This window comes from Grus americana, chromosome 2 (genome assembly GCF_028858705.1).
Source record: "Grus americana isolate bGruAme1 chromosome 2, bGruAme1.mat, whole genome shotgun sequence".
NCBI classification, from domain to species: Eukaryota; Metazoa; Chordata; class Aves; order Gruiformes; family Gruidae; genus Grus; species Grus americana.
The window spans coordinates 93,738,303-93,766,230 of record NC_072853.1 but is presented as its reverse complement, the minus strand read 5'-3'; the positions used below and the strand labels follow the sequence as shown (position 1 = coordinate 93,766,230).

Sequence of the window (27,928 nt, the reverse complement as noted above, 5' to 3'; positions counted from 1 at the left end):
ATTCAGACACCTTTATCATAGTAAACAAAATCACCATTCAAACCAGAAAAACCTAGAATTCAGGAAATCAAATTAAAGATTTTCTGATAAAGATTTTAGATGCTCAAGTCAAACCACTGAAAGAATCCGGACAAGCTGAAAAGGTACATATTGAACTCAAATTCTACTGTAAAACTGCCATTGAGCTGGAATATTTTTATTTATTTTTAAACTACAGAAGTGTTCAGGAACAAACTTTTGGAAAACTGTATCTGTGCCATTCGCAGAAAGTAGGATTTTATAGAAAGCCTTAACTTTTTTTTCCCCTTGACATAACAACCTTCATTCTACATGCAACTCCAGCTTTTACCCGCAGTTACTCCGATGCAATAATGCTTCTGGAGTTTAACAAAACAGAACACGGCAGATAGTGACAACAAGAGACAAAAATCTGCATCTGAACTGTTAAAATCAATACAGAAATTGCACAAAATAAACAAAAACTGCAACAAAAAGGGATTCTGACACATTCACCTCTACATTCATCAAAGAGAAAGACCTACTTAGTCTTTTTTACATGGTTTATAAAGTAAGTTGAAGACTAAGCTCAATAGCTGTGACATGGTTAAAAATAGCTGTACAGCTTAAGCACGGCAACTCATACTGCTCCACAGGAAGAATTATTCTCCTGGTCAAAATATTTGCCTTTTCAATGAGCTGAACTTTCAGGTCATCTGTTAACAATGTAGATTCTTTCCTGTCTAGAAGAACTTTATTGTCTCTCCTTTAACAAATAGCAGGGCATTGTTCCCAGCTGGTTGCTAATTCACACAATTATCATGTAAAAATCTTTCGAAATGCTATATAGAAGATATATGTATTGCTTAGAGAATCACTTATTTTGATTTAATAAATCTCATACTTAATTCCTCTGTATGTGTAAAATAAAATTTAAACCCATCTTTATTATATCCTCTCCCCACATCTCCAACCCTCCCTTTCCCTTCTCTTTTCAGCCTTCCCTTCAAAAATACAGATGCACATTACAACTGAGTACAGGGCGCCTTTCATGCTGAAAACACTTTTGTCAGATTTTGTAGATGACCTGTGTGAGCGATGATCATTTAGTTTGCCTTCCTGTATAACAGATAATTTCACTCCAAAATTCCTGCATCAGGCCATCATATTGTGCTTGAACTAAAGGCATCTTTTTGGAAAAATTTACAGCTTTTTATATTGCTGACATATCCAGAACATCCTTAAATAAACTGTTCTGATAGATAACTGCCTTCAGGTTTAGATTTATTACATTTCTAGAAGAAATACACCCAAGTTCAGCTTTCAGCTCCTGTATTTTGTCATGCCATTGCCTACTATACCTAAAGGACTGCTCCTTCCAAAATCTTTGCCCCATATAAGTACTTATAGGCCATCACTCACTTCCTGATCTTCCCTTTGCTAAACTAAATACACTGAGCTTCTCCAGGCTCTTATTATACACCAAAGTTTGTTCACTTACTTCTTTTTAAGGTTTTTTATTGTCCTTGACATGTTTTTCTAAATCTTTTTAAGTTTATCTAGGTTTTGGGGGGTTTTTTGCATCTTAAGCTCAGACAAGATGTAATTTTCTAACATTGCCTCATTAGAGCTATACAGGAAAATAAAAGCACACCTAATCCCACTTGAGATCCCCTATATCCATTCCAAGGGACTGCAATGTGCATTTTAGCTCCTGTATCCTCTCACTGAATTACTCCTTTTGAAGGTACTACTCTCCATCCTACATGTATGATCTTACTGTCTAGACAGATATATTTAGCTATATTAGCATATGCTGAAATGATCCCCATTAACTAAGTACAGACCATCCCTCACACTTACTAATCTATCAATTTTTTGCACGTATGCATTTTACCAGAGATTATATTCTATTTTCCTCCAGATGATTATCCAAATCCTCAAAGCAATGGGCTGTGAAAAACTATAAAATCCAACATGAACGTCCTTCATCTATTACTGCTTTATGATCTGTCAATTAACCAGTTTGAAATGTATTTAATATGGGCCATGTTGACTTAGCAAAGAGCTAGGTTTTAAAAATCAGAATACCATGCAGTACTGCATCAGGTGCCTTATGAAAGCTTACTATATCCACATGAGAATCTTTGTCAACCAAAAACTTTCAGCCTCAGAATACAGAAATAAATACAGACAAGTTCTAATCATCATGAACAGATAGACAAGCAGTGACTCTGCTTTCTTCAATTTTCTGTTAAGCAATTCTCATTTCTGCCTCTCCACAGTTCTTTCTGTGATCACTCTCAGCCTTTCCAGTCTAGCATTTATGTTATATCCTGGTCTATCCTATCTCATTTACACTTCTACAACACTTAAAATTAAAACAAAACAAAATACAAACCCCAATACCTTAGATATCTTCAGTTAGTTGGGTTTGTTTGTTTTAAATTCTGACTCCTGTAGACAAAAAAAAAAAAAAAAGTTTGTTTGTTCCTACCAGAATAAAGAAATATTTTTTGTAAGTCACTGTAAATTGTGAAAACAACATCTAGATTTTGGCCAGAGAACAACAGTATTTTGACTCAGAGCATGTGTTTTAAAGAATCATAGAATAATATTTTTTGCACTAGTTCTGTCTCAATTATTATTTCCCCTGTATAGTGGACACATGTCATTACTAGCATTTTTTTTTCTCTCAATAAATAAGAGAATTTTCATATTGTTCTTAATCCCACTGATAGACGGTTTATGATTAGTGTCCATATAATCTACTATGAATGGTCTTTTCATTGTGACAGCTAATAGCCACTACTGCTCATGGCATTTTCTCTGGATCTTCACTCATCTGAATCTTCACCTCCACCTTACTACACTATGACAGTTTCATACCTATCCCTAATGACTTTTCTTTGTAAGAATTACAGATCCCCTGGGTAGCTTTTATTATTAAGTAATAGGAATTTGAGACAAAATTGTTTTCTTTATATTTTCAGTAAAACCTGTATTACATTATTTTTAGGAAATCATCCTTTTAGAAAAAGTGATTACATATTATTGGCAAGGCCTATGTTGGATAGAGCAGATTCAAATAAGCAATGGTAACTATCAGTGCTGATTGTTTTCGTGGAAGTAATCTTATATGTCATTTCATTTTTGTCAGAAGAGTAAAATTGAAGAGAACAGAATTTCTTATTCTCAGAAAAGGATAATGAATGACCTGCACAAATTAGAAATTCCAGGAAAATTTTATTCATGATCACCTAATGTAATCACTCTGAAATAACTATGTGTAGTTTCTTTGCATCTAGACATATAAAGAAAGATTTCTCTGTCACACAAATTCCAGGAAAATGTGCCTTTATCTCTATAAAAAGAAAGTTCAGACCTTACAGAACTTTCTGAGACAACTTTCTATCCTTAAGCGTACACTATGCTTCATTGCTTCTATCTTGCAAATAACAAAAAATAACATGCAATGTTTTCATAGAATCACAGAATGGTTTGGGTTGGAAGGGACCTCAAAGATCATCTAGTTCCAGCCCCCCTGCCATGGGCAGGGACACCCTCCACTAGACCAGGTTGCCCAAACCCTCATCCAACCTGGCCTTGAACACTTCCAGGGATGGGGCATCCACAACCTCTCTGGGCAACCTGTTCCAGTGCCTCACCACCCTCACAGTGAAGAATTTTTTCCTAACATCTAATCTAAATCGACCCTCTTTCAGCTCAAACCCATTACCCCTCGTCCTGTCACTACTTGCCCACGTTGTAAACAGTCCCTCTCCAGCTTTCCTGTAGCCCCCCTTTAGGTACTGGAAGCACCAGGTACTTTTAACCCTTGCTTTCTGGGTGTAAAAACCCCCCAGTGCCTAGGCCAGGCTGGCTGTTAAAACAATGTCAGAATTGAAACACAGAGGGAAAAATGGAAGGGGCAACAATGATGGCCTGATTGTATAATTTGATTCTGCTCTTTTTATAAAGTGTGGCACTCAATAAAAACTGGCACAGTGGAAGTCTGTTTGACTTAGTAATTTTCACATAAGTAGTCTAAAGCGTTTGTTGTTTGGTTTTGGTTTTGTTTTGAATACTTTGTTGGCAAGTAAATAAATTTGAATATATTGTATTGAGTTTCCAGATGACGATCAACAGAATTTTTTAAAAACTGACTGCAATCTTGTTTTGTACTTTTAAGTTACTTATTTAATTATTGGTATTTTTTTAAGCTAAATGAAGGATCAATGCCAATGGCTGGCAATGCCATTAAATTGTACTGGTTTAAAAGCAAAGTATAGCTTTTAAACTTATTGCTACATGCACCTGTTAAAACAATGAGTCATCTGAATATACATTCATGCAATCTTAATTTTTGTGTGCTACACCTCTAAAATAACCAATATTTTAATCTATTTTATGTTTTCAAACTGCATACAAATGCAGACTACATTTGTAATAAGTATATTAAATCTTTTTAATAACAGAAAATTGTCTTTAAAATGCTGAATACATAATTCAGTCTTTTTATCATCATGTTTAACATTTAGAAATAATACATTTCTTAATTAAGTATTAGCTACATCTAAATAATTGATGGAATATTTTTGCTTAATATAAACAAAATAAGGAGCCTACACACAGAACTGAGAACGTTGGATTTGGATCACTTAAACTACCTGGCTGCTTCCTAAATTCTCACTCAATTACTATTGCTATGCTCCCAAATCCTTCCTTAATATAGCACTAGCCTTGTAGTCTTCACTATTAGTAGATATTATTCTTTCCTAACCAGTTTTTATTTATATATTGGAAGGAGTTAAAGAGCAACACAGTTCACTTTCCTTATCAGTTTTCCCACCTTCATGTAAACACAGTCAAAGTGAAAATAATTTGTTCCTGCCCGTGAAACTGAAACCAAAAGTAATTAAAGCATAAGTTTTTCTACCCAAAAGATATTGACAGGACTTATATTTTGAACTTTAATTCCATTGGAGGGGCTAAAAACAATCTTTATGAATACCAGCATTTTAAATGAAATGCAGCTTAAAGTGAGCTCAACTACGAGGAGACATCCCGTCCCATCCCACTCCCTGCCCACTGCCTACTCAGTGAATAACCAGAATCCTTAGAAATAAATGATACTTTTAACTATGCTTGTATGACACCCCCATCTTCAGACTGGGTTTGCAAAACAGCATCGGAGCATAATTATAATATAATCCAGGTGGACAGGGAAAAGACAATATTGCACGGCTGCAGAACTTTCACTACTCCTGTGGCACACTAAAAGTAACAAAAAGTTCCAGCAAGCTTTGTAACTGCTACGCTTAAAGGGAAATTCAGGGAATTGTTAATAAGTAGCAGTTCTGCAGCGCTGAGAAGTAACTGCAATCCCAAATTGTTGCAAGCACGAGTTTTCCACGTTCACATTAAAATGTAAGCGTAACCAGCCACTAAAACTATGCAGCACGGTGTCCTCTACTCTGAACGGGATCACCCCATCGCTCGGCGCAGCCCGGGGACACGGGCTCTGTGAGTCAGCACAAGCCACGGGTGAGAAGCCGTGCAGCCGCACTGCAAGTCAGTCCAGCAAGTTGATCCAGCTGAAAATTAAACATGCAGTTTGACGGATTCTTTTTTTTTTTCCCCCTTTAAACAGAGCCAAGCCATTGCTGCAACCATCCCCCCATATCTACCTGTTTTTTTTCTCCTGTCTCCATTCAACCATGCCGTATATTCCTCCTCCTTTACTTGAAGTGGCACCTCTTGGATTTCAACCTCAGTCAATCAGAAAACTGCCAGAAAACTATTTCTACAAAAGCAGCCGACAGCCTTCAGCTAGACAGGCTTCCTTAAACACCATTCACCTGGCCCAGCGACACAAATCAGTGTCGGTGCAGGGAAAGGGGGAAGAATAAGCGGCTTGCTGGAGGAGGCAGTGGTGGCGAGCAGGGCTCACAGCACTTATATTTGCTTAACCTGTAGAGAACAGAGCCCTCAGACTCGCAGTTGAAAGTGGACAAGGAACAGATAGTCTCCTTCCTTAAGATTTAGTATGTTTCAAAACTAACTTTTAAACATCACCCCACTGAAAGAAACATTAAGGGAAAGAGAAGAAAACTAACACAAATGCTGTCAGGATACACGAAGTTCTTCGCCCAGTCTCACGGCTCGCTCGCTGAGGCTGTTCTTCTGCGGACATCACTTGGTGGCTCAAGTCATCCTGGCAAATATGTGCATGGACATGTACTGAAACAGACTGAGGAACCGATTCAACCAAATGAACATTTTTGGAGCCAGGGATTTTTGTCTGGTTGGTTTTAACTATGCCAGATCAATTTTTCCAATCCTCTTAACACGTGGCCAAGCTGCCATTGTGGTTCACAGAAGGAACAGCTGAGTGGTCAGAGGAAGGACCTGCTAAATAAAGTCAATTATAAAGCACTGCCACCCAAACACAAAACAGCTTCTGAGATTTAAGGTAAAACAAAGTAAAATACAACATTTATGGTTTAAAAACATAACTAAGTCAGTTACTGTCACTCAGATAACAAATCTTACACCACAGTAGCTCAGTGCTGTGCCTAAACACTTTATACTTCAACAGCACAATCCCTTAACAACATTCACCTACTAACATAGTTTACAGTCCCAAGGGAAGGCCTGTAATGAACGAAATGTTGGGTATTATCCTGCATTAGGTTCAGAAGACAGTAGGAAAAGGAAAAAACCCGCAGTGCTTAAGAGGTCACATTTAAGTATATTTAACTGAACTGACTAAATTAACCCACCTAGCCTTTGTAGAGAAAGGGGATGAAGTTGCTGATCCAATGACCTTCTAAAGGAATTTCACTCAGATGGTCTGAATGGCCTTCTGGATGACTCTCACCACTGATTACAGAGGATATCAAACATAACACTGCATGCTAGTTAAACACATCTCTGCAGTTAGCCCCACCAAAAAAATCCCCCCAAAACAAACAAAAACCCCCTGAAACCCCCACAAACCAACATTCTCTCTATAAGACCCAATCAGCCCGCTCTACTTTATTTTAAGACATTCTGACAATATTTACTTGGAGTGGAACCACCCCCCCCCCAAAAAAAAAAAAAAAAAAGAAAAAAGGCTTTATTCTGCTTGTGCATTGGCTCAGTGATTCAAACTTTGTCAGGGAGATGAGCAAATGATTAGCAATCATATCTGAGTGATATGCTCAGGGCTAGGCTAACTATGACAGAGGATAGAATTACATTTTTCAAGACAGTATTCAGGTATCCTAATGATGAGATCCTCCATTTGCTCCCAACAACCCCTGCCTACCCATCTTTCTATGAAAGATAAGGCAGTTCTAGCAGGAGATGCCTTTCTTCTACTACATAACAAAGTTACAGTGTCTTGCTCAGAAAAATAAAAATCATCCCTACATTACAATCGATAGACAACTGATTCCACACTGAAAGTGTCCTTTTCTGAACAAGTCAGATGGAAAAAGATTTTTCTTTTGGTGGTTTGACTGAAAACGAGACAGGTAGGTATTGGGAAGATGCTGGGAAGTAGAGCTCAAACATTTGACAAAAGGGACAAACGAATGAAAAGGGAGCATTCTTTTAGTGAAAAGTAGAACATAAAATTATCACATGGTTCCACAGTCCAATCACTACTTTCTTCCTCCCCTTCTCATAATTCACTATATCTCAGTATACTGTAAGACTTTATTCAGCACACAAAGATCTAAAATCCCTTCCCCCAAATGAATCACTTCTATTCACATCTTAATTCAAGCTTTGCAAATATAAACAAGTGTACAGAAGAAAAATTAAAAAAACCAAACCAAATAAAGCATTATTTTACTAATGGAAAGAATAAAACCACATATATATAGAGAGAGAGGTTAGAATAATGACTTATTAATTCCTATTATTTATGAAAATGTCCATCATGAACAAGCAAAGAAGCCAAAGGACATTATTTTTACTTGACAACAAAAATGTCATAATAAAGCAAATTATTTTGTGTGCACGCATGGATTCAGTTTTGTTACGTTTAATAGCTTTGATTAGAGATATATATGTTCAAGTGCAGAGGATTAAATTCTTTAGAATAAACTAGGTAATTACTTGAGTAAGAACTTTAATGTTATAATTCAATTAATATTGAATATATTCAAATGTCTCACAGTAATAAAGACAGGACCTTCCCATTTTACAGACTGGTACCAGTAAAGAATGATTAACTAAGATAATTTTTTTTTCAGTGCAAGTTATCTCACACTATTTAACTATAACTTAATTGACAGCTGTCCACCACTGATTGCTTTTCATGAGTATCAAAAGGTATGAAGAACTAGACAGAACAATTTTATCTGGATAAATGGAGGAAAATAACATAGGAATAGGTATAAATGAGTAACAGTAAAGTTTCATCTGTCACTGTGGGTGGATCAAGACCTAACATTCATGGGGACAGAAACCATGTGCCATCCTAGTGCTCATTCTATCTCCTCACTAAATCCGTATTTTGCCCCTAATGGCAGCAGAGATAACCTCCAAACCACTACCTTATTCGATATGCTTGCTCGGCATCGCACCAGTTTCACGGCAAAAATGAACTTAAAATTGAAATTGATCCTTGTAAAGAATTGGTTTAAAGATAAGATGTTTTAATGATTTATCTCAATAAGCATTTAAAAAAAAACCAAACAAAACTAATAAAAGACAAACAACTCTGCTATTAAATCTTTACTGATAAGAAAGTAGAGAAGCATGGAACGGTTTGCATACAATTAAGACACCTGTATCCTGCTGATGAAAAAGTGAGCAAGATGCCATCTTCGTGTGGTTTTAAAGATTTGTGAAGTAGTAATCCTTCATATCCATTGGGGTTCTGTACTCATGGACATAAGCTGACAAATCAACAACTGCCTGATCCACTGGCTTCCGTGTTGTAACATTCCCACAATGTTACATCTCAAAGAAGCATCCTTAAATACAAAAATTTCCATCTTCTCATTCAGAACCTAATATTTTATTCTTGGGCAGTTTAAATAAATAAGCACAAATCTCAGGAGATCTGATGAGTAGAATGTGGGAGAGAGGAAAAACAAATCAATTAAGGAGCTGCCCTGATACAAGAGAGATGCCTCTAACACAAGTGAAATACAATCTGAAACACTGATGGATCTTTTGAAACAGGATGCTACCTTATTTGCCATCGGCATCTGGGAAAAAATTATTTGTTGTTATTGATCATCATTCCTTGATGACCTAGGTAAAAATACAGCTTTTTCCAATGTTAATTCTCTGGAAATCATGCTTCTCAAAAGTCCTATAATAATAAGCTCATCCTAGACTTCTGTATTACATTGTCTTATGGATGTTTTTTCCAAATTAAAACGAAATAGAGATCAAGTGTTGTTTCCTCTACCACTGAACACATACCCTTTTGTATAATCAAATCAAACCATGAAGTACATAACACTAAGCATATGAACCAGACAAAGGGAAAAACAAATTTGAAAACAATTTGTAAGCTGGGCTTTAACCTTCTTTAGCTATGTACGTACACTATAAACAACCTGGTGTGCACTGACAGTTTACATTTTAACTTTGAAACTTCTGACCTTACTATATCATAACTGAAAATTGATTGACTCCTCTAAAACTGTACTAATTCAAAACTTCCTTTGCCCTGGGGAATGTTTGGACATCTGGTTATTCCTTCAGCTGCAAAGGGTGGTGGTGAGCTCTTCCTACAGACGCCTGGGTCTTCCTGGGGGAGAGGCTCTACAGCGTCACTGTCAGGAAGCATTAGAAATTGTTTAGCTGGAAATGCTCACTCAACTGACTGTCCAGTTGCTTTGAATACATCTATTTAGAATAACTATATTTAGGACTTAATTCCACAGAAAAGTACACTAAGAACAAAAGCTCAAGATTCTCAGTCTGATGTAAACATCATTGTTTTTACTTTCTTTCTGTTTCTTTGTTTTTAGAAAGCACTGTTAATCAAAGATGAAGTTTGGTCCTTATCTGTCACCCAAACAAGTGAGAAAAAAATGGGCCAGCCCTGAAAACATGAGGGACCATCTAAGAGTTACAGTACAGAGTTACTGTATGGCAAAAAGCCTACATAGCAAAAAAATCTCTGATTTTTCTTCTCTTTAAGGAAAAGTTTTCCATCAATCTTCCTAATTTTAGAAAGATTATACTCCAGTACAATCTACTATGGTTTATAATTACACTCATAAAATAGTATTAATTTCAAATAATGAGATTAATTCCTAGAATTTGATATTACAATTTGTTTTATTCTGTGGCCATATTCCTCTCAAGTTTTCTAGACCAGGACTCTATTCATGCAAAGTAGTTCTCTAGACCTTATTTTGGGATATAGGCCTTAAGCATATGACATTTCCACCAAAGACTTTGCAGGTACTTAGAGCGTATGCTGCTGCTGACTTTAGATTTTGCTCAGAGTTGGTGTTATGAAAATTAAAGCTCAAGTTAATACTTTACTGTGTTCAGTAACAGCATGGTTATGACTCAGAGAGGACCTGTAGAAATACCTTAAGCTATACCATTTGAAGAAAACCCTAGCAAGTGTTTAGAAACAATGTCTGAAGAGAAATGATAAAAGTTTAGTCTGACACACAATCCTGCTAACACAAGTGAGCAACCTGGCAATCACGCCGTACTCCTGCTTACATCATGCCCTGCCAGGATCAACAGAAACACACAAGGCATCTCTCTCCCCCCCAGATGTGCCGGTCTTTGCCCGAACCTGCAGCCGTGACCCTCCGGCAGACGTGCGCAGGGAATGAAGGTGGGCTCTGAACATCTGGGGAGCTCAGGTCATGCTGCTGGCATTTTATAAACAAGGCTTAAACCTGCCTTGGTCTCAACGAAGCCAGCCATGAAAGCTCCCAGTGATTATTGCTGTGCCACATTTCCCACTTTTCCCTCTACGGTAAGATATTATGGACCCGTGATGGGAATCAGGATGCTGAACTAGATGGACCTTGTCTGTCAGCACGTATAGCCTTACATTCTCATTGTTTCTTAGAGACACAATCCCAGGTCTGTTAGTTTTAACCTTGTAAGTGATCTAGCCACTAAAATATGACGGAAGAGTCACAGAGTGCTAGCACGAGCTATATTTTATACATATAACGGGGGAATATCAGGTGCTGAAATCAAAACACAACAAACGAGCCTGATTTAGCAACTAGCCAAACTATAATCCAGCTAATTTTCCCAAAGTTACTTTGAATCGTTTTGTACCCTTCATATATTACATTGTTACTGGTAACAAAAATATTATCAACATACAGATGATGTTTCATTGAAGAACTGCCCTTTGTGGAAAGAACTTCAAAAACTGTAGACTTCTGAATACCCACTGAATACAACATTCAAGACATCACAGTGTCAGGGAAGTATTTTGGAGTTAAGATATATTCATTTCAACACTCTTAAGATCGTACCTGGATGGTTTCTCTACATACATATTTACAAAATGTACATCTAACATTTTTCTGTGATAAATACATCACAACGTACTTCCCATAACTTGCTTTAAACTGTGGCATCTTAAAACTAAAGCAAAATTTTTTATTATTCCCTAAACCAAGTACATTTCCATAAGCCAGTGTTTTACCGGAAGTGGAGATCTTAGAGAGGTATTTAAATATCTTTGCAAAATCACTTTTAAAAAAAATACAAAGTGACACAAAGTCGATTTAAAAAAAAAAAAAGAGAAAGAAAAAAGTACATCTCCTTCCTTCTGTGTTCATCCAGGATGCTCAATAAACCCTGGATTTTGAGTTTTCAGATGCTACTACGACAATCAGCAAAGATTGAACATTAAGACTTAATTTACTTAAAAGCTGTGAAACTTTCAGAAACTGTGGGGGCAGAAGAGTTGGAGAGGCACAACTACAAATGTGGTTAGGCCACTTAAAACACATACCTTATCTTTCCCCACCAAAAAAATGAAACAAACAAACCATCAGACATAACATGGCCAAGAAGTGAGATTTGATCAGAGCTGTACTAATTTATTTTATGCAGTGTGATTATAAAATGTGAAGCCTCACTGAAGAATCACAACAAAACTGTTACAGTAGTTACTTTGTTTCATTATTCGATGAAACAAATATATAGTTAAAAGATATTTAGTAAATAGTTGCTTTATTTTGCATTTTATGCTAGCAAAGTGGCTTCAAAATAATTTTAAAATGCAAATCTATGGTTATATGGAGAAAGATATTATTTCAAAGAACACAAAATTCCTGTGTGTAAATATAAAAAGCCTATCCAAAATTAGGAAAATAAAAGCTCTTCTTAGAGAGATACTACAGCTTTGGAGAATACATTTCATAACAAAAAATAAAGAACTTTCATTTTTAAGATATTTTGTGGACTAACAATATACTGTCAGAGAAAGCACACAGTACATTTAATATGAAAATTATTAATGTTTTCCTCAAAGATAAACAAAATAAAAACCCCAACAACCCTGTATTTATTGACAAATAAGATTATCACGTGCCATCCAGCCATCCAAAACCTCAAAGACACAGAAGAAGTTAACAGGGAGAGACTTGTGCATCCCTTTTCACCTTGCCAATACAGTCTGTGGAGCTCATGCTTCCAACAGACACCCCAAAATAATACATTGCCCAGTAACACCAGATTTGAAGTTTATTGCAGAAGAGTAACAGTGCCATTATAGGCCTGCATATCAGTTACATCCAACAGATCTGCACATCCAGTTAGCACATATTTAAGAAGTCATTCTGCTTGTCAAAGTTTTGTATCAAACACAGCGTTTGCAAGCGTGGAGTATTTCTCAGAGAGAGATGAAACCGCAACTGTTAGTAACTATTTTTTTCTACCGCTTTGGCACAGGTCAGACACGCTGCAGCAGTCAGGAAGAAATGAAGCTGCACCTACTGAGAAGTCAGAGAGGGACACGGCACCGCTGACGCTGCTCCAGCTACACCAACCTTCCTGAGGAACGAGGAGCTGCGGTGTGTCTCATTAAGTTCTTTGCGTCTAATAATTTATCCTCATTCAAGAGGTACTGAACGTCGGCATAGCGGAAGCAACCTTCTGCGATAGTATAGTGTTGTAAGGTGGAAGTAATTATTCCGTAACTCTAAATGTGACTGGCAACACATTAGCCAATCTTCAATCGACCAAAAAAATCAAGAAATAAAATCACAGTCTGCTGTCAGAGACTGTGAAGGCAAAAATTATAAGAACTTTACATGCTTTGTGGATGGGGCATCTCTCCCCCTCTCCTGCTTCCTCGCCCTCCCATTCTTTTTTTCTCTGGTGGACACGGGCAATTCAAACCAAGTTACACAGAAAAAAAAAAAAAATTCTTAATATACCTATTACATATACATGTATGTACAAAAGAGTTTTGTGCATAAAAACTGCTAAACCGTCTCCTGATCTGTGAATCATTCACGATCCTACAGAGGACCCAGGCAGAATTTCACTCCTTTAGCCGCGGGAGTTGGAACTCTGGGAGCAGCCAGCAGAGCCCTGCCAGGCCAGCAGCCCCGCAGAGGGCAGGGCGCACCAGGGGAGCCCCCGGGGGCTCAGGCGTTTCCCCTGGGCACCAAACCTCCTCGGTTCTGTCTAGAGCTCTAGGACAGGAGAAGAGAGAGAACTCAAGCTGGCGAAAAGCACTGAGGCAAGGGGCACGGAAAAGAACAGAGTTTCTTGCACTAAACGTGGTGTCTCCATTCCTGCAGTGCTCTTGCATTAGCGCTCTGGTTTAAAGAAGTGAGAGTCACCAAAGGGGGATGGACAGCTAATCGTCAACTCTGTTTTAAGTCAGATGTACAGTTCCTAAGGGGTGGAAGCAACACAAACAGGTCTGATGAAAATTCCTAGTCTTGTTTAGTTGGCTAGGGTTAGTCAAGCAAGTCTTAGTCTTTTACCTCTTCCGAAACAAGCAAAAACATTTGCACCACTTGTCAAAATAAAATCAGAAAGATTCAAGCATTACAGCTCAATGACTGTAAGACCCCCTTTATGAGCAAATGTCACTGATGTTTAACCAAGATCTTAGGAATCAGCACAGCAGAAACAAGCAACAGAAGACAGATCCCAAGATATTTTGGACTTCCTGCAACACAGGTTGAATAAAACCAACCCATTTCAATGGGGGAAAATGGCTATTGCCCAAACAGGCAATTCTAATCTGTTGTTAATAGGAATTTTTCATCAAATAGCCATAAGAAATTACAACAAACTCCAAGCTGCGTGCTGTAGATAATGGATTTACCCTTTCAGTTAACTTAAGCAAAACAAATGTTTAAACTTTCCAGTAAATGCACACAAAACATGATGAAGATCTGATCGCTGCACTGTTACTAGGGCTGTGAGAAAAACTTTGATTTTAAGTGGGCAATTCCCATGCAGTATCAAATTTTCAACTAAATGACAGCATTTCTCCTTCAGTTTTCTATACTCTATCATTTAAAAAACTAGCACAGTAGTGAAGAACAGCCCACAGGATCACTTTTTTTGACTTGTGGCCACTATTGTATACACAAAGTTTAAATTTTCACGGAATGCGTGTCTTTGGGTCTTACTTATTACGTGATCAAACTTGACGTATAGCCTAATGCAAGGCCACAGAACTTCTTCCAGTTGCTCCTGAAATTAGTTTCGGTTTGTAATTTCACTGTATCTGTATAATTTAATGTCAAAGACCTTAGTTCTAAAAATAAAACCAAAAATACTGAATCATCATTGGAAGTGAAGTATCACCTTGAGAATACTAGACACGGGGATGAAAAAAATGCATATGTATTTTGTAAGACACTTGAAGAATTAAAAAAAAAAAGACATTTTTCCATTCTATAAAACATACAAAAATGTATAATGTTGGACTACAGGATTTTAAAGATGTTAACCTGTAATATTTTAATGGAAATCGATTAAGTCACCTTAAAACCCTAGGTTTATGAGCAATGTCAAAGTGAAATACAGAGTGAAGAAAAGACACCAATGCACAGGTGCACTTGCAAAGTTCACACAAACTGTTTTGCTTACTTCTTGGCAAAACCCAGTAAAAATGTTTTGATATGAGTAGCAATCATGGTCCAAGCCTAACTACAGTTACGCAAAAGGATCCAGCGGGCCATGTACACCATCAGCCGCACCAGTAATTCTCAGAGGAAAGATGGAAACACTTGGTCATTTGATTAGATACAACCTCCAACAGGCAGAGAGCTTCAATATATTTCCGCCACACTTAGTACAAAAAGAGTTAGTAAGTTTTATAAGAAAGAGACTCTTCCAAACTCAGCACAGCTTTAGTATTTGTCTACCAACCACCACTTGTTACTTCTGACCTGCTGGCTAACACGCAGTTGTTCTGGGGAGTACTTTTATGGGATCCCTTCCACATTTCATCAAACAAATTTGTCATGCCAACCACAACGCAGGATGACTTCAATCCCAGACATCATTGCCACGGTCTGCCAGAGGAGGTCGACTGATTCAACTGCAGAGAGAGCAAACATAGTTTGCCTCCAAATGAACTTTCTAAATGAGGTGGGTACCCTACTTCTAATTACGCCAGTGAAGACAATGAGAGCAAGCAACAATCTTTCAATGGGTAGGTATCAGTCAGTAAAGCAAAGCAAACTGTTCACAGTGTAAAAGAAAGTAACCCTACTATTTGCTCAAGCAGCTGTACAAAGATCTTTCCGAAAGCCATAATAATGCAGACAGCAGCAGGCATCCATGAAGAAAGACGCCATAAGATGTCAACACATATTGAAACAAATTTTGGGGAAAAAAACCCCCGACAGCACCTTTTCATATGTTTTCCTTTACATGTCTTGTTCACCAGTTTCTCCAGGTCTGTCCACCTCACTAACATGTTGTCACTTGAAGAATCAAACTTACAAACAGAAAAACTATGTTATTCACCTCACCCACAGAGGTTGGCAACATTACTATTTGTTTCACTTTCCATCTAGAAAAAAGAGTCTCTTCAACATTTTTCAATAAGTTTCATATTTTCTTCAGATTTTCTCCCCCTCAAAAAAAGCAGGCAGTCATTACCATAACCTCTAAAATGCTCAGGAACAAATGACATACAGGATATACAGCCAGCCCAACAAAGTCATCTTTCCAGTCCGTTAGTGTATTTAAAGGTTTGAATCTTTGAATTCCAAATCATTGGCCTATAGATTGGCTCCTTCCCTCCAGAGATGGTATCCAGAGTAAAAATAAAAATCATCCCACAAACAAGTGAATCCATAAATATTTTTTCTTTAAAAAAAAAAAGTAACTTACTTTCATTTTTATTGTTTATAAGAGGATTTCTCATTTGTACTTTGGAAGAACCATGAGACACATCAGCAGGATTAGTTGGCATTCATACTTAGTCTAACAATCACAGACAGATTATACAATTTTTTTGATCAAGACACAAGATCAAGATTCAGAAGGAAAAATGGAGGTATAACAAATAGAACTGAATTTCAATCACCAGATTCAAAGAATTGTATGGCATGAATTACAAAAAAAATACCCATGAAACAGAAGTAAACCCTCAGTCAATAACATGAGCAGTTCACAGAAGGGTTTAAATTACCTAATACTCAACATTTCAGGTCAACTTGCAGTTATGTACTTCCCAAATTAGTGTTCACTATATTTAAATTATTTATTTTATGATTTTCAGGCATGGCTATAAATTTCATTACAAGACAAAACCTGTGAAAAAGGAACAGCAATTTAGAAAAAAAAAATTGCAAGAGACAGCTTGACCACATCCGAGTCCAAAAGCATTAACAATTTCAGCATCTCAGATAAACTTCGCACTTACACAATTAAAGAATGTGTCTGATTTTTAAAATAAAAAAGTAGTTTATCACTTCAGGCATTTTGCAAAAGAGGCTTTTGCCCGACGGACATCACATGCTGCCTGCCCAGTGAGAACGGCCACGCTCAACAGACTACTGAGCCTTTCGCACAAGTCAACATTTCAAACACAACTTAAGGCAACCAAGAATAATAATGAGCAGTGATCACTCCTAAACTCAGTCCAATGCCCAGCAAATAGAACTTTTCTGGTCATTTTTTATGCCTATCGAAACTGATATCCCACGGTCCATCTTTGATCAAAGACAGTGACGCACAAAGAGCAAGTATTGGCCACAGCACAGTCTATGGGCCCAACTCCACAAACCCGACAGAACTTTTTCCGAAGTCAAAGCAAGTTTTTGGCAATTCTTTCACATGCAGAGTGGTCCCTAAATTTCTCTCCTACTTCCAGGGATGATCCCTTCAAGATTGGCTTAAGCCACATTATGAGGATGGGGAGACTTGCCAAAGCAATTAACCATGATTTATCTGTCTTGAGAATACAGGCCTTCAGTCTTCTAGTCTATCAGTTCAGCATCTCCGCTCGGCAGTCAACTTGCTTAAAATATAAGTCCACCCCGGGGCACCTTTCACTGGGTTCTATGGGTCTGCTCGCCCACGGCAGCGCAGATCTAACTCCATTAACGGGAGATACACGTGCGCCAACAGTACAGTAAGACATCTTCTTCTGTCAAGTGTCCTGAAGGCTGTCTGTCTCCCTTTGACCCTAGCCTTCCAGCCTCTGGATATAAATATTTTTGTATAAAACACTGCCTGGATGCCTATTAACTATGAGATAAAAGCATTTTTGGTTTTGGGTGGCCACTTCTTTACCCAAAAGACAAGAATGGCTCCAAAACAACAACGGCTTTTCACTCCCAGGGATGACTTCTTGCAAAAATAAAAACAAGGAAGTTAAATCCAAGAGAACCATAATGCTTTTCAATTAAGGGCAAGGATGTGAAATTGCCACACATAAGACAGGAAATTCAAAGTTAGGCTGTCACCTCATTCCCTTCTTCACCCCAAAACCTTCCTCTCCCGTCAGCACACCCTTTGACCACCTCCCAAGCGACGAGTGAAGGATGGCGTGTCAGAGCCTTAACTTTGAATCTTTTTGGCTTCCCTCACAACCTTAACCATATCGTCAGAGCACGAAGAGCCGAAGAGTTTAAATTTTAATATTTTGCATCACCGCAGCTTGCTGCATGACCAAGGCACAGGATGGTGGCACAGGACTTTGGTACAGACACAAATCCAGGAGGAAAGCCCCTCTGCTTCCCCCCCCTCCCCACCCCACCCCCCCCCCGGACACATGCAATAACTCGGCTTTGCACACATTTTTGCACACCGCCGGGCTCGCACTTCGGCGTGCTCACTCCCGGAGCAAGTCGCGGCTGTCAGCGCTGCTCCCCACCATTCAGCACCCACCACCCCCCCGCTTCTCCTTCTGGAGTCAAAGTGTTGTGTGAACGGGGGGGGGGGGGAGCGCAGGCCACGGGTAACACTTTGCTGTCTCCTCCTTTCAGTCACATTTCCGTCCTCCTCCAGCAAAACTGGGGAGGGAAGGGGGGGCGGGGGGCCAGGCTGGGCAGGGGGGGACACACACGCAGGCGCTGGGCCCAGCGGGAAGGGGCAGCCGCAGCAAGAGTGGGTGACAAGACCGCCGGCTCTCCCGAGAGCAACAAAAAGGCGGGTGGGGTGGGGTGGGGTGGCCGGCGGGGTCGGGGGCAGGGCCGGCGCTCGGGGGCTGTTACCTCGTAGAGTTCCTCGGAAGCCATGCTGGGGAGCCTCACAAGGTGGAGTTGGGTGCTGGTTTGGAAATACTTTGTTTCAGTTGGTGTCCGTGTGGCCTCCTCCTCTTCTCCCTCCTCCTCCTCGTCTTCGTCTTCTTCTTCTTTTTCTTCTTCTTCTTCTTCTTCTTCTCCTCCTCCCTCTCCCTCCTCCTCTTCCCCTCCTCCTCCTCCTTCTCCTCCTCCTCCTCTTCTTCTTCCTCCTCCCTGCGCGTCTCTCTCCAGCGCAACTAGCAGCTCCGCTCGCTAAATGCCAGTGAGGTGCTGCTGCTGCTGCTGCTGGCGGCGGCGGCGGCGGCGGGGCTGCGCGCACGGCAGCTGCGCAACTCGCTTGCTCCCGGCTCGCGTTCGCTCCCTCGCCCTCGCGCTGCCTCTCGCACACCCCGGCAGGCCGGCGCGCACGCACACACACACACACACTCACTCACGCACGCACACACACACACTCACACTCACTCGCACTCGCGCACGGCGGCGGCGCCCCGCACCCCCACCCCTCCGTCCCCCGCTCGCTCGCTCTCTCCCTCCCCAGGAACACTAATCGAGCGCAGAGAGAGCGCCACACGCAACCACTCCGCCTCGGCTCCAGCCGCCCCCGGCACCATCCTCCTCCTCCTCCTCCTCCCCCCCCCCCCCCCCGCTTTGATCTCCCATTGTCTGCTCAGCTGAGCCCGGCGGCTCGCGGGGGGCGGCGGGGCGCGCGCCCGGGGAATCGGGGGAGCGGGGGGCCGCGGGACGGGCGCGGAGTTGGGAGAGGCGGGCGTGGAGGTTGGGGGGGCTGGGACACGGGGCCCACGCACGTGCGGAGCCCTCGTCGCTTCCCTGAGCCCCCCACGCTTCTGGCCCCGCAGCCCCCGCGCTCGTCCCTCTCCGCGCCCCACCTCGCCTTGTCCGGACCCCACGGCCTTCCCAGCCCGGCTCCTCCACGGGCTCCGGCCAGTTCCCAGTCCCTTGCCCTACTTGACCACCACTGCCTGCCTAAGCGATGTTGTGATGCGTCCACATGCATTTTTCCCATCCAGACTGAACTCTATTGAATGCCTTTGCCATCGAAGAGTGAAGGGCATGGGCAAATCCACACGGGAACTGAGCAGCCCTCAATGATGGTTCCCAACGGCACATACGTGGCTTTACATTGCCCGACTGACCGTGTTCGCAAAATCGGGAAGGCCCCACCAAGGCCTCCCTGGCATGACGGGTCAACAGAAAGCTACTGAGTTGTTGGCTGAGAGTGTTAGTTACACCACGCAACTCGTTCTTGTCACCTCATATGTCATCTGAGGGTACTTCACAGGAAATTGTGCAAATAAGGTGCCGTGTAGTAAACCATTAACTTGACTAATTGAAGGCATTGTTGCGCAATGCAGATGTGATGAGTTACTCCTTCAAGAGTGAATGCCGCAAGATGGTGTTTCTGATCTCACAAGAGCTGAAGTGGGGGATAAAACCAGTGTCAGGAGTGTTTCTTGTTCCATAACACACCAGGAAGCCATACGCTGCTGCAGAACAGCACGAGTTAAAGCAGAGTTCACCATGTTTGTGTAATCAGCCAAGCCAATAACTCAACTAATTTTTGATCTTTACCTCTTTTTATCTTCTCCCCCCCCAAAGTCTGTCAAAAATGCTTCTGGAAGGCCAAGAAACTTCTCAACATTCTACTTTGATAAACAAGTTTTTGGACCATCATCCAGCAGGTACCCATTTGGAAAACGTTGATCCATTTGTGGGCTTTGGATGATTTATGTGGAAAGAGCTGGAGATTCCTTTCTCAGACTTGGTTAACCTGCCCATTCTTTGTGACAAATACATCATGTCTCCCGGGTCAACATCCTTCTCCTGGATAACTGAAATGCTGGTGCTGAGCTGCTAGATGGACATCATTTATGCAGATAAAATATCTAACAACTTTCATACATTCTGTACTTTCCTAATTTCCTAACTAGTCTATGAAAAAGTTAGAACTGATCTGTATTTAAACCACTTCTTGAGATCTTCGAGAGCTAGGCTGAATCTAAGTGATGAAAAAGGGGTTTGTTCAGTAACAGGAACATTGACAGAAGGATAGGCCGGTGTATGAAATGGAAACGGTTAAGATCTAGGAACTCTGTGACTGCCTTCTGGAGGTGAGCATTTAATTACAGTCCCTAAAGTGTGGTCTGACTCCTTTTTGAGCTGTGCTCAAGCATAGCATCGCTGTTGTAGCCACCCTTTGAAGGACAATCTTTTGAAGTAATTGATACTCATGTTTTAACGAGGAGGTGGCAACAGTGGTTGCTGAAGATGTTACTTTGCCTTGCAAGGCATAAGAATAGGACATCTTAATTTGTACTAAGGGTCTTACCATTGCAGTAAATCAGGTCTTAGGTGTTTTGCTCGTCTGAAAAGAAACACAGTTCATCAGTACTGCTCTATTTTTAGTACTTCAAGGAAAAAACAAAAGCTCAGAGTTATTACTAATTTTTAATGTTTCAGTCACACTCCATAATTCATCTTCAGTGAAAGAAGTTCTTCTTTTACACATATTCATTGCTTGCATTGGCATTAACTCTTCTTTGCTTTCTGTTCTAACCTTTTGTCCTTGTTGCTTTATAAGATTTTTCAGGAGAATCAGCCATACTATTAAAAAATACCATGCGGTAGTGCTATGGTTCAAGCATCTGAGAGGTACCAGATTTTGTGACTGCTGCCCAGGTTTTGCAGTTGGATTTTGCTACACTAAGTTCCATGATAGCTTGCCCTCATCTTGCTTTCTCTAGAAAAAAACCAAGTTGTCCAAAAGTCGTATGGTGAATTGTCGAGATCACCATTTCCTTCTTATTTCTGAAGGTGTTTCATACTTTCCTCATTGAGGCAGGATGTGTCAATTTTTTATCAGTATTTTGGTTGCTGAAACCAATCTTCCTGCCAACTTCCTAAATGGCTTTACTAACATTGCATATAAATGTTTCTAGTAGAGAAGTTGTATGGAATACAGCAACGGAGCAGTCCAGGAAGAGCGGAAAGCCAGGCCAGTTTAACAGTGGCAGCAAATGTTTTTAGAGGTGCTTGAAACAGCCTCAGTTAATCCAGCTTTGGAAAGAATCAGACAATGTCAGCCCGGAAGGAAGTGTTACCATACACATACAGTGCTTCCAGTTTAAACTGGACAACTGCCTGTAACGGCAGTACTGGTAAAGTCAGGAGGACAGTCATTCTTCTGTTTAGCAGAACGAAGAATGTTCTCATTTATGGGCAAGGTACAGATCATGGAATCAAGTTCATTTGAAAAGTCAACTCCATTTTGACCTCACAGTGTACCATTGAAATATCTATAAAGATCTTCATAGGTGCTGGAATAGCTGAATTTGAAATAGTTTTGGTGGTAGGCCGCAGCTGGCTGGTAGTTTACAGTACTGAAGATATCATAGAGATCTGTATTAGATAGGAATGGGTCTACATCTCCAGGATTTGCTCTGCCCAAGGGATCACAGCCATATTTGATAAGCAGATATTTATCTACAAGATCATAACTCTTGATAATAAAGCGACTATCGGTAACTTGTGATCGGTTATATTAAGGTGATTAACTGCCTTTTAGTGACAGTGGGGAGTAGGGCTTGGAAACAAAGCATTTAGTGGTTGAGATACAGTCAGTGATTAGCTAAAGGATTTCAAAAGGTGCAATTGATATGGCTAAATGTGATGGTCTATGCTGTAGGCATTAACATCTGATTAAATCATCCAATGCTACTTTTTCACAGCCAACAAAAAGCTAGTTAGTGTAGTCAACGGAATTCACGGCATGCTTCATCTCATCCTAAAGTAGATGCCTATGTCTGGTCAGATGACTTGAAGTCTAAATTTAATTTACTTTCTTGACTGGATTTTTACTGATTGGAAGTCTGGCACCTATTCTGCAACTACCTCAGGAAAGGTGAGTTAATCCTACTCATGTTTCTGTGATCCAGGCTTTCTTGATCTAAGACAACTGGATAATTTAAAACTCCAGACTGGCCGAACTATGTTGACAGATTAGATATGAAATACGTAATATCCCTTTGCACCTAATTTTTTTTTTTTCCTACTTTGATCCTCTACTTTTTCCTCACCTTAACACCTTGGATGTGGCTCATCCTTGCACTCTGGTATTCTCTGTAATTTCTGTCCCTCTTCCTTTCCTCACCTCTTCCTCATCTCCATCTCAGTCTCTTGTCTTCTAAGTGCCCTGAGTTAAGGAAGTGCTTAAGTTAAGGAAGTTAAGGAAGAAGAAGCAAAAATGCTAGAAAAAAAGCATTTCTTGCAATCTGTATCTATACTTCCAACACAGACCTGAGAACTATGTTTCCCATTTTGTAGTGGGGGCAGTTTAAACTGAGGTCATTTCAGGCAGAAAGAAGGGTTTAGTTCTGTGACACGTTGAGGAAAATGGGATCACCTGAAGGAACAACTGTTAAACACGATTCTTTACTTGAAAATCTAGAAGAGCCTCCTAATTCTCTAAACTAAGACATTACTTTCATTGATCTGCAAAACATTGACTTCTAGATTAGATTAAGACAGTAACATAATCAGATTTAAATAACTGAAGAAAAGAATGATAAATATGCTTATAGTAATAGATTCTTTGTAATTTTTGTGGACTGACATCATCATATCTAGCTCTTTATTGATAAGGATATAGTTCCTTCCCCAAATTCTTGCTTTCAAAGAATGCTGGCAGATACTCTGCTGCTTCCTTGTAGACTTCAACAATAGACTCAATGTACTAATTTCTTTTAACAACCATTAATTTTTCTTCACAATCTGCCTGTGAAATGAGTTTATATTGTTATCCATCCTCTACCCGTGTAGAACTCAGACATGAAATTAAAGTAAATATTGTCAGAGATGTCCACTGATTTCTGCTGTTCTATTAAAGAGGCCTAAATTTAAGTACCTAAGAGAATATAGTACCTTTTATTTTAAAAGTAGCATTCTTATAGGTATTTGTTACAGCTGTAAATACTAGATGCTTCTGTAACTCCAGCCGGGTACCCAACATCTTGAAATGAGTTTCCAAAGATATATATAGAAGCCATCCATGACTACTATGTTTTAAATGACTGGCTTAGTATCAAGTGGAAGCTCTGTGACAGAAGTAGGACTAAATTATAATCTCATGGGACAGAATGCATATTTTAACTATAGGACCTGCTTTTCTCTTTCTACATTCTCCTGCCTCTTTCACCACCCACCTTTCTAGTTCTGCAACACATGAAACTGCAATCCTAAATACAACAGCTTCCATCATTACACAGAAACAGACATAGTTAGCCCTGACTATGAGAGCCGTGCAGTCAATGGTAACAGAGATGAGATTAATGTCTCTTTACATCCCTGGTAAATCTGTCTGCTATACATCCCTGATTTACTCCTAGAAGACGCTCTGTGCCTTGAATGAGGCAAAAGCTCCATGGAAGAGGCAATGCAAATACCTGATTGGAGAACACACATAGACAGTGAAGGTGTACAAGTATTACCTAACTTTTAAAAAGTTTATGTTTAGAAGCCTCAAACTGGAAATCTAAAATAAAAACTTTGCATGCCATTTCAGCTCACCCTGTTGGTCACCAGCAGAGTTTAGATGTTTACATCCACATCAGAGATAAAAAAATTTAGCTACTTCCTTGAACTCCTTGGCTCTGTTCAAAGTAGCGCTGTCCTGTCTTACCACTGGAATGTAGCCTCCCTTGCCTTGGTGAGGATGAGAACTGGTTTATAAAACAACTAAGAAAACAAAATCCTAGTTTAATAGTTGGGTTAGGATGAGAGCATGGAGTGAAGCTGAAGGATAATTTTATCCGTACAGAACACTTTAAATGGCTGATCAGCCACAACAGTTTGCTCATTCTCATAGTCAATGTAACGATCACTATGAAGAGTGTATTACCTGAATATTAAATTAGGGAACGTCCTCTTCAATTTTTGGAAGAAGGTATCATAATCTAAGAAAGTAGTAGATTGAGAACTGATGTAAATGTAGGTACCATGTCTGAAACACAGCCATTCTTTGCTTTTCTTTGGGATCCGTAATTTACCTTCTCATGACTAAATACAGTTTTAGAGTGAGTAAGTACATGGAGAATAGAGACAGCTGAAATTCTGGGTTTTTGTAAAGAATACAGACAGCCCTACAGATTTTTAATGAAGTAGATATTCCAATATAGGATATTTATTCATAGAGAACTTTTTTTTTTTTCTGGTTATGAGTATAGTATTTACAGGTTGACTTTTCCAGAGTTTAAAAATCTCCAGCATTTTTTTTCTCAGCATGACATATCAAGTCTTTTCAAAATCCTATAATCAGTGTTGTTAAGTGAAAAGAATGTTAGTTTGAGTGGTAAACTGTTATCTGTTATCTGTGATAAAGACATTTGTAGATATAGAGAAAGAACAGGGTATTCCTTCTGATAATTGTAGAAAGACTAAAAGCCATCATTTTTTCCATTCATATGAGAAAAATATAAAGCTATCTTCTTCAATAACTGAAAAAGGGAAAACTGAAAATGCAGAGGAAAGCTATCTTCCTAGAGCAATAGAAACGTATTATTATGAATAAAGAATATGAACTTTTTTATCTAACAGTTGAGTTTTTGAAGATCAGAAATGGGTCAAAGATCTATGTTTTTCTTTCAGTTTCAAGATTCAACCCTGTATTTTTCTGTGACCAGAAGAGTAATTTTACTTTAACATGGTCATGTCAGAATATCAAATACTGTTGTGATGTCTCAACTAGGGTTGCTGGCAGAATGTTACAGGTTGCAATCCTTTTTTTCCTCCAGTTCATAGGACTGCAACATATCTTCTGAAGAAGATGATGAAGAACCAAACATTCATGGGAATATCTACTTAGGTCTGATCACCTGGTTCTGTGCCTGCCTCTTGGAATTCAACAGGCCCTGCAGCTTCCCCTCAGTTCTGGGAATATAGGTGTAGATATGTGGGATCCAGTGCTTGATTTCCCTTGACTGTCCAGAAGAAGGTTTTCTATACAGTGGATTTAATTATAGACTTTCTGTAATCAGTAGGTTTATCCAATCCACTTCAGTGTAACCTAGTTTTACCAGTACCTCTTACCAAAAGTTTTACTCATATATAAAAACATTATGCTAATCACTTAGGCTTGGTGCTTGAAAAACATTTCACAAAACTGTGCAAACTGCCTTTCAGCATAGGGAAGGGAAAATAAAATGTCTGCTTGATTCATCATTAGACTGCAGATTTGACTGTGGATTCAATATAGCCTGAACAAAAAACAATGTTCTCTTCTGTAAATAAAGGGGTGCAAACGTAAGGAATCTTTAGTGAGAAAATTAATGTCTTTGCTTGAAGGTGGTTTGCGAACGGTTCCTTTTTGGGGAAGCGTGTTCACGTCAGTATACAGCTTAGTAAAAGTGTGACAAAGTGGAAGAGGAAGTGGTCTCAATGCTTTTCATTTTGTTTCCTTATCTTTCTCTGAAGTTGTCTGTAGGGCTTACTGATTTGTCTGAATTAATGACTTTTTGCAATAATTGTGCCAATATGAAACATCAAAACTATATTATGGCTTCTTGAGACTTATTCAGCACTGCCATTGGAAATAAATGTATTTCCTAGGGATAGACCATGACAAAATGATCCTTTAACATCAAAGCTTAAGTCAACCTGACCACTCCTTTTGGGTCAGTTTACAGATGGAGGTTTTGCAGCTGAGAATTAATGGATCTAAAATTGCAGATTCATGCAATTTTCATCTTTTCAGGTAGCCCCCACTAACAAAGGCTGGCACATGCAGTCAATAGCCTTGTTGTTTAGACTGGCAGCACTGGAACAAAAGGCCTTGTTCCAGAAGTTTGCCTGTATTAGGATAGGCTGAATTCTACTGGATTTGCTGTTAAATTTTAGCAGCTGCTAGCTGGCGATCTTTTGGTATCGTTATTCACGTTTTGCTGTCAATAGACAAGGGTAATTCACTAGTAAACGCTTTACTAGGTTTCGCCATCAAGCCTCTGTGTCATCTTGAACTGTGTTCATTGTCCTCGCATAAGGAGATTGTGTTTTAGCAGGGCACGGATATGTTTCTATCAGTCTTTCTACAGCAATGCAACGGAGAATGACTTTTCCTCTAGAAGGCCAAGCATTAACACAGTCACAATAGCTATCTTTTATTTTGGCATTAATAATTTTATGTTGCAGCATAATATTAATTATTCTTAAAAACAACAAAAAAGTTAATAAAACAAAAGGTTCTAAAGTCATGTCTAATCAAAATGAAAAAATAACTAAATGCCAACCATGTTGGTGTATTTATATCAGCTTGGCTCACTGAAATCCCAAAAATGATCACTGCTGAAGGAACTCTTGCTGTTAAAATTTCCCTACATCTACCTTTTGTAATCTTACCCTTATATCACTGTGCAGCAGTAAGGAAAAGAAGTGAGCAAAGGAGATAGGAGGATACTCCAGTGAGTACTTCCTCAAGAAATCAAGCAGCTGTCAAGTTGTATTGGTGGCACATCCCAATAATGAGAAACTACAAAAGCTATTCGAAGAAGAACATATTTTTCCTGAACATTGTTCTGGGGGGGGAGGAACCCCAACCACAAACTGAATCTTTTCAGGTGTAATATTCTTTTAAAGAATTCACCAAGAGGCATATATCGAAAAGTTGTAATCCAAATGGTTTACTCCGCAAAGATAACAATGATGTAAAGTGTCTTATACTAGAAAGTGTCAAGCAACGTTAAGTGTAGGCATTACTATCCATATTGGCGATAATAAAACCAGTGTAACATAGCATGTAATGCACTCCCCAAAGATACAATCTCAGATCAGCACAGGCATGCATAAAAACTACACAGTATAAAGATTTTTGAAAATAAATGTGGGATGATTCCATTGCTCACAAATAGCATAGTTATTAATTAGCCATTCAGGTGATCCCAAATGAATGTGGAAGATAACATCTTCATATATCACGTCATAGTGTTAATTTTTTTCAATATAATACATATATCAGAGAGGAACTATTTGAAGAATATTTTTGAAAATTTGAAAAAACAGAATTGTAATTGTTGTCTGTATCTTTTGAACCTATAAAGGCTGCTCTAACTTGACTGCAATAGTTCAAGGTTCAGACAAGATGAAGACTTAAGAGTAATATCTGCAAAAGACCTCAGAACTACTGTTTCTGTATATGGAAGTGGTTATAAAGTGCAACAAAGGATTTTCTACACATACAAAGG

The 27,928-nt window shown here is 39.4% G+C and overlaps 1 protein-coding gene across 1 annotated transcript in view; it reads right to left on the bottom strand.

The window, feature by feature from the left end:
• Positions 1-19,186, bottom strand: part of CDYL (chromodomain Y like) — a 111,009-nt gene extending 91,823 nt beyond the window's left edge. The window contains exon 1 of the mRNA XM_054817118.1: positions 18,651-19,186. Within this exon, the coding sequence (XP_054673093.1) occupies positions 18,651-18,674 (24 nt within the window). The 5' untranslated portion in view covers positions 18,675-19,186. The remainder of the gene's footprint in view (positions 1-18,650) is intronic.
• Between the last annotated feature and the right edge of the window lie 8,742 nt (positions 19,187-27,928).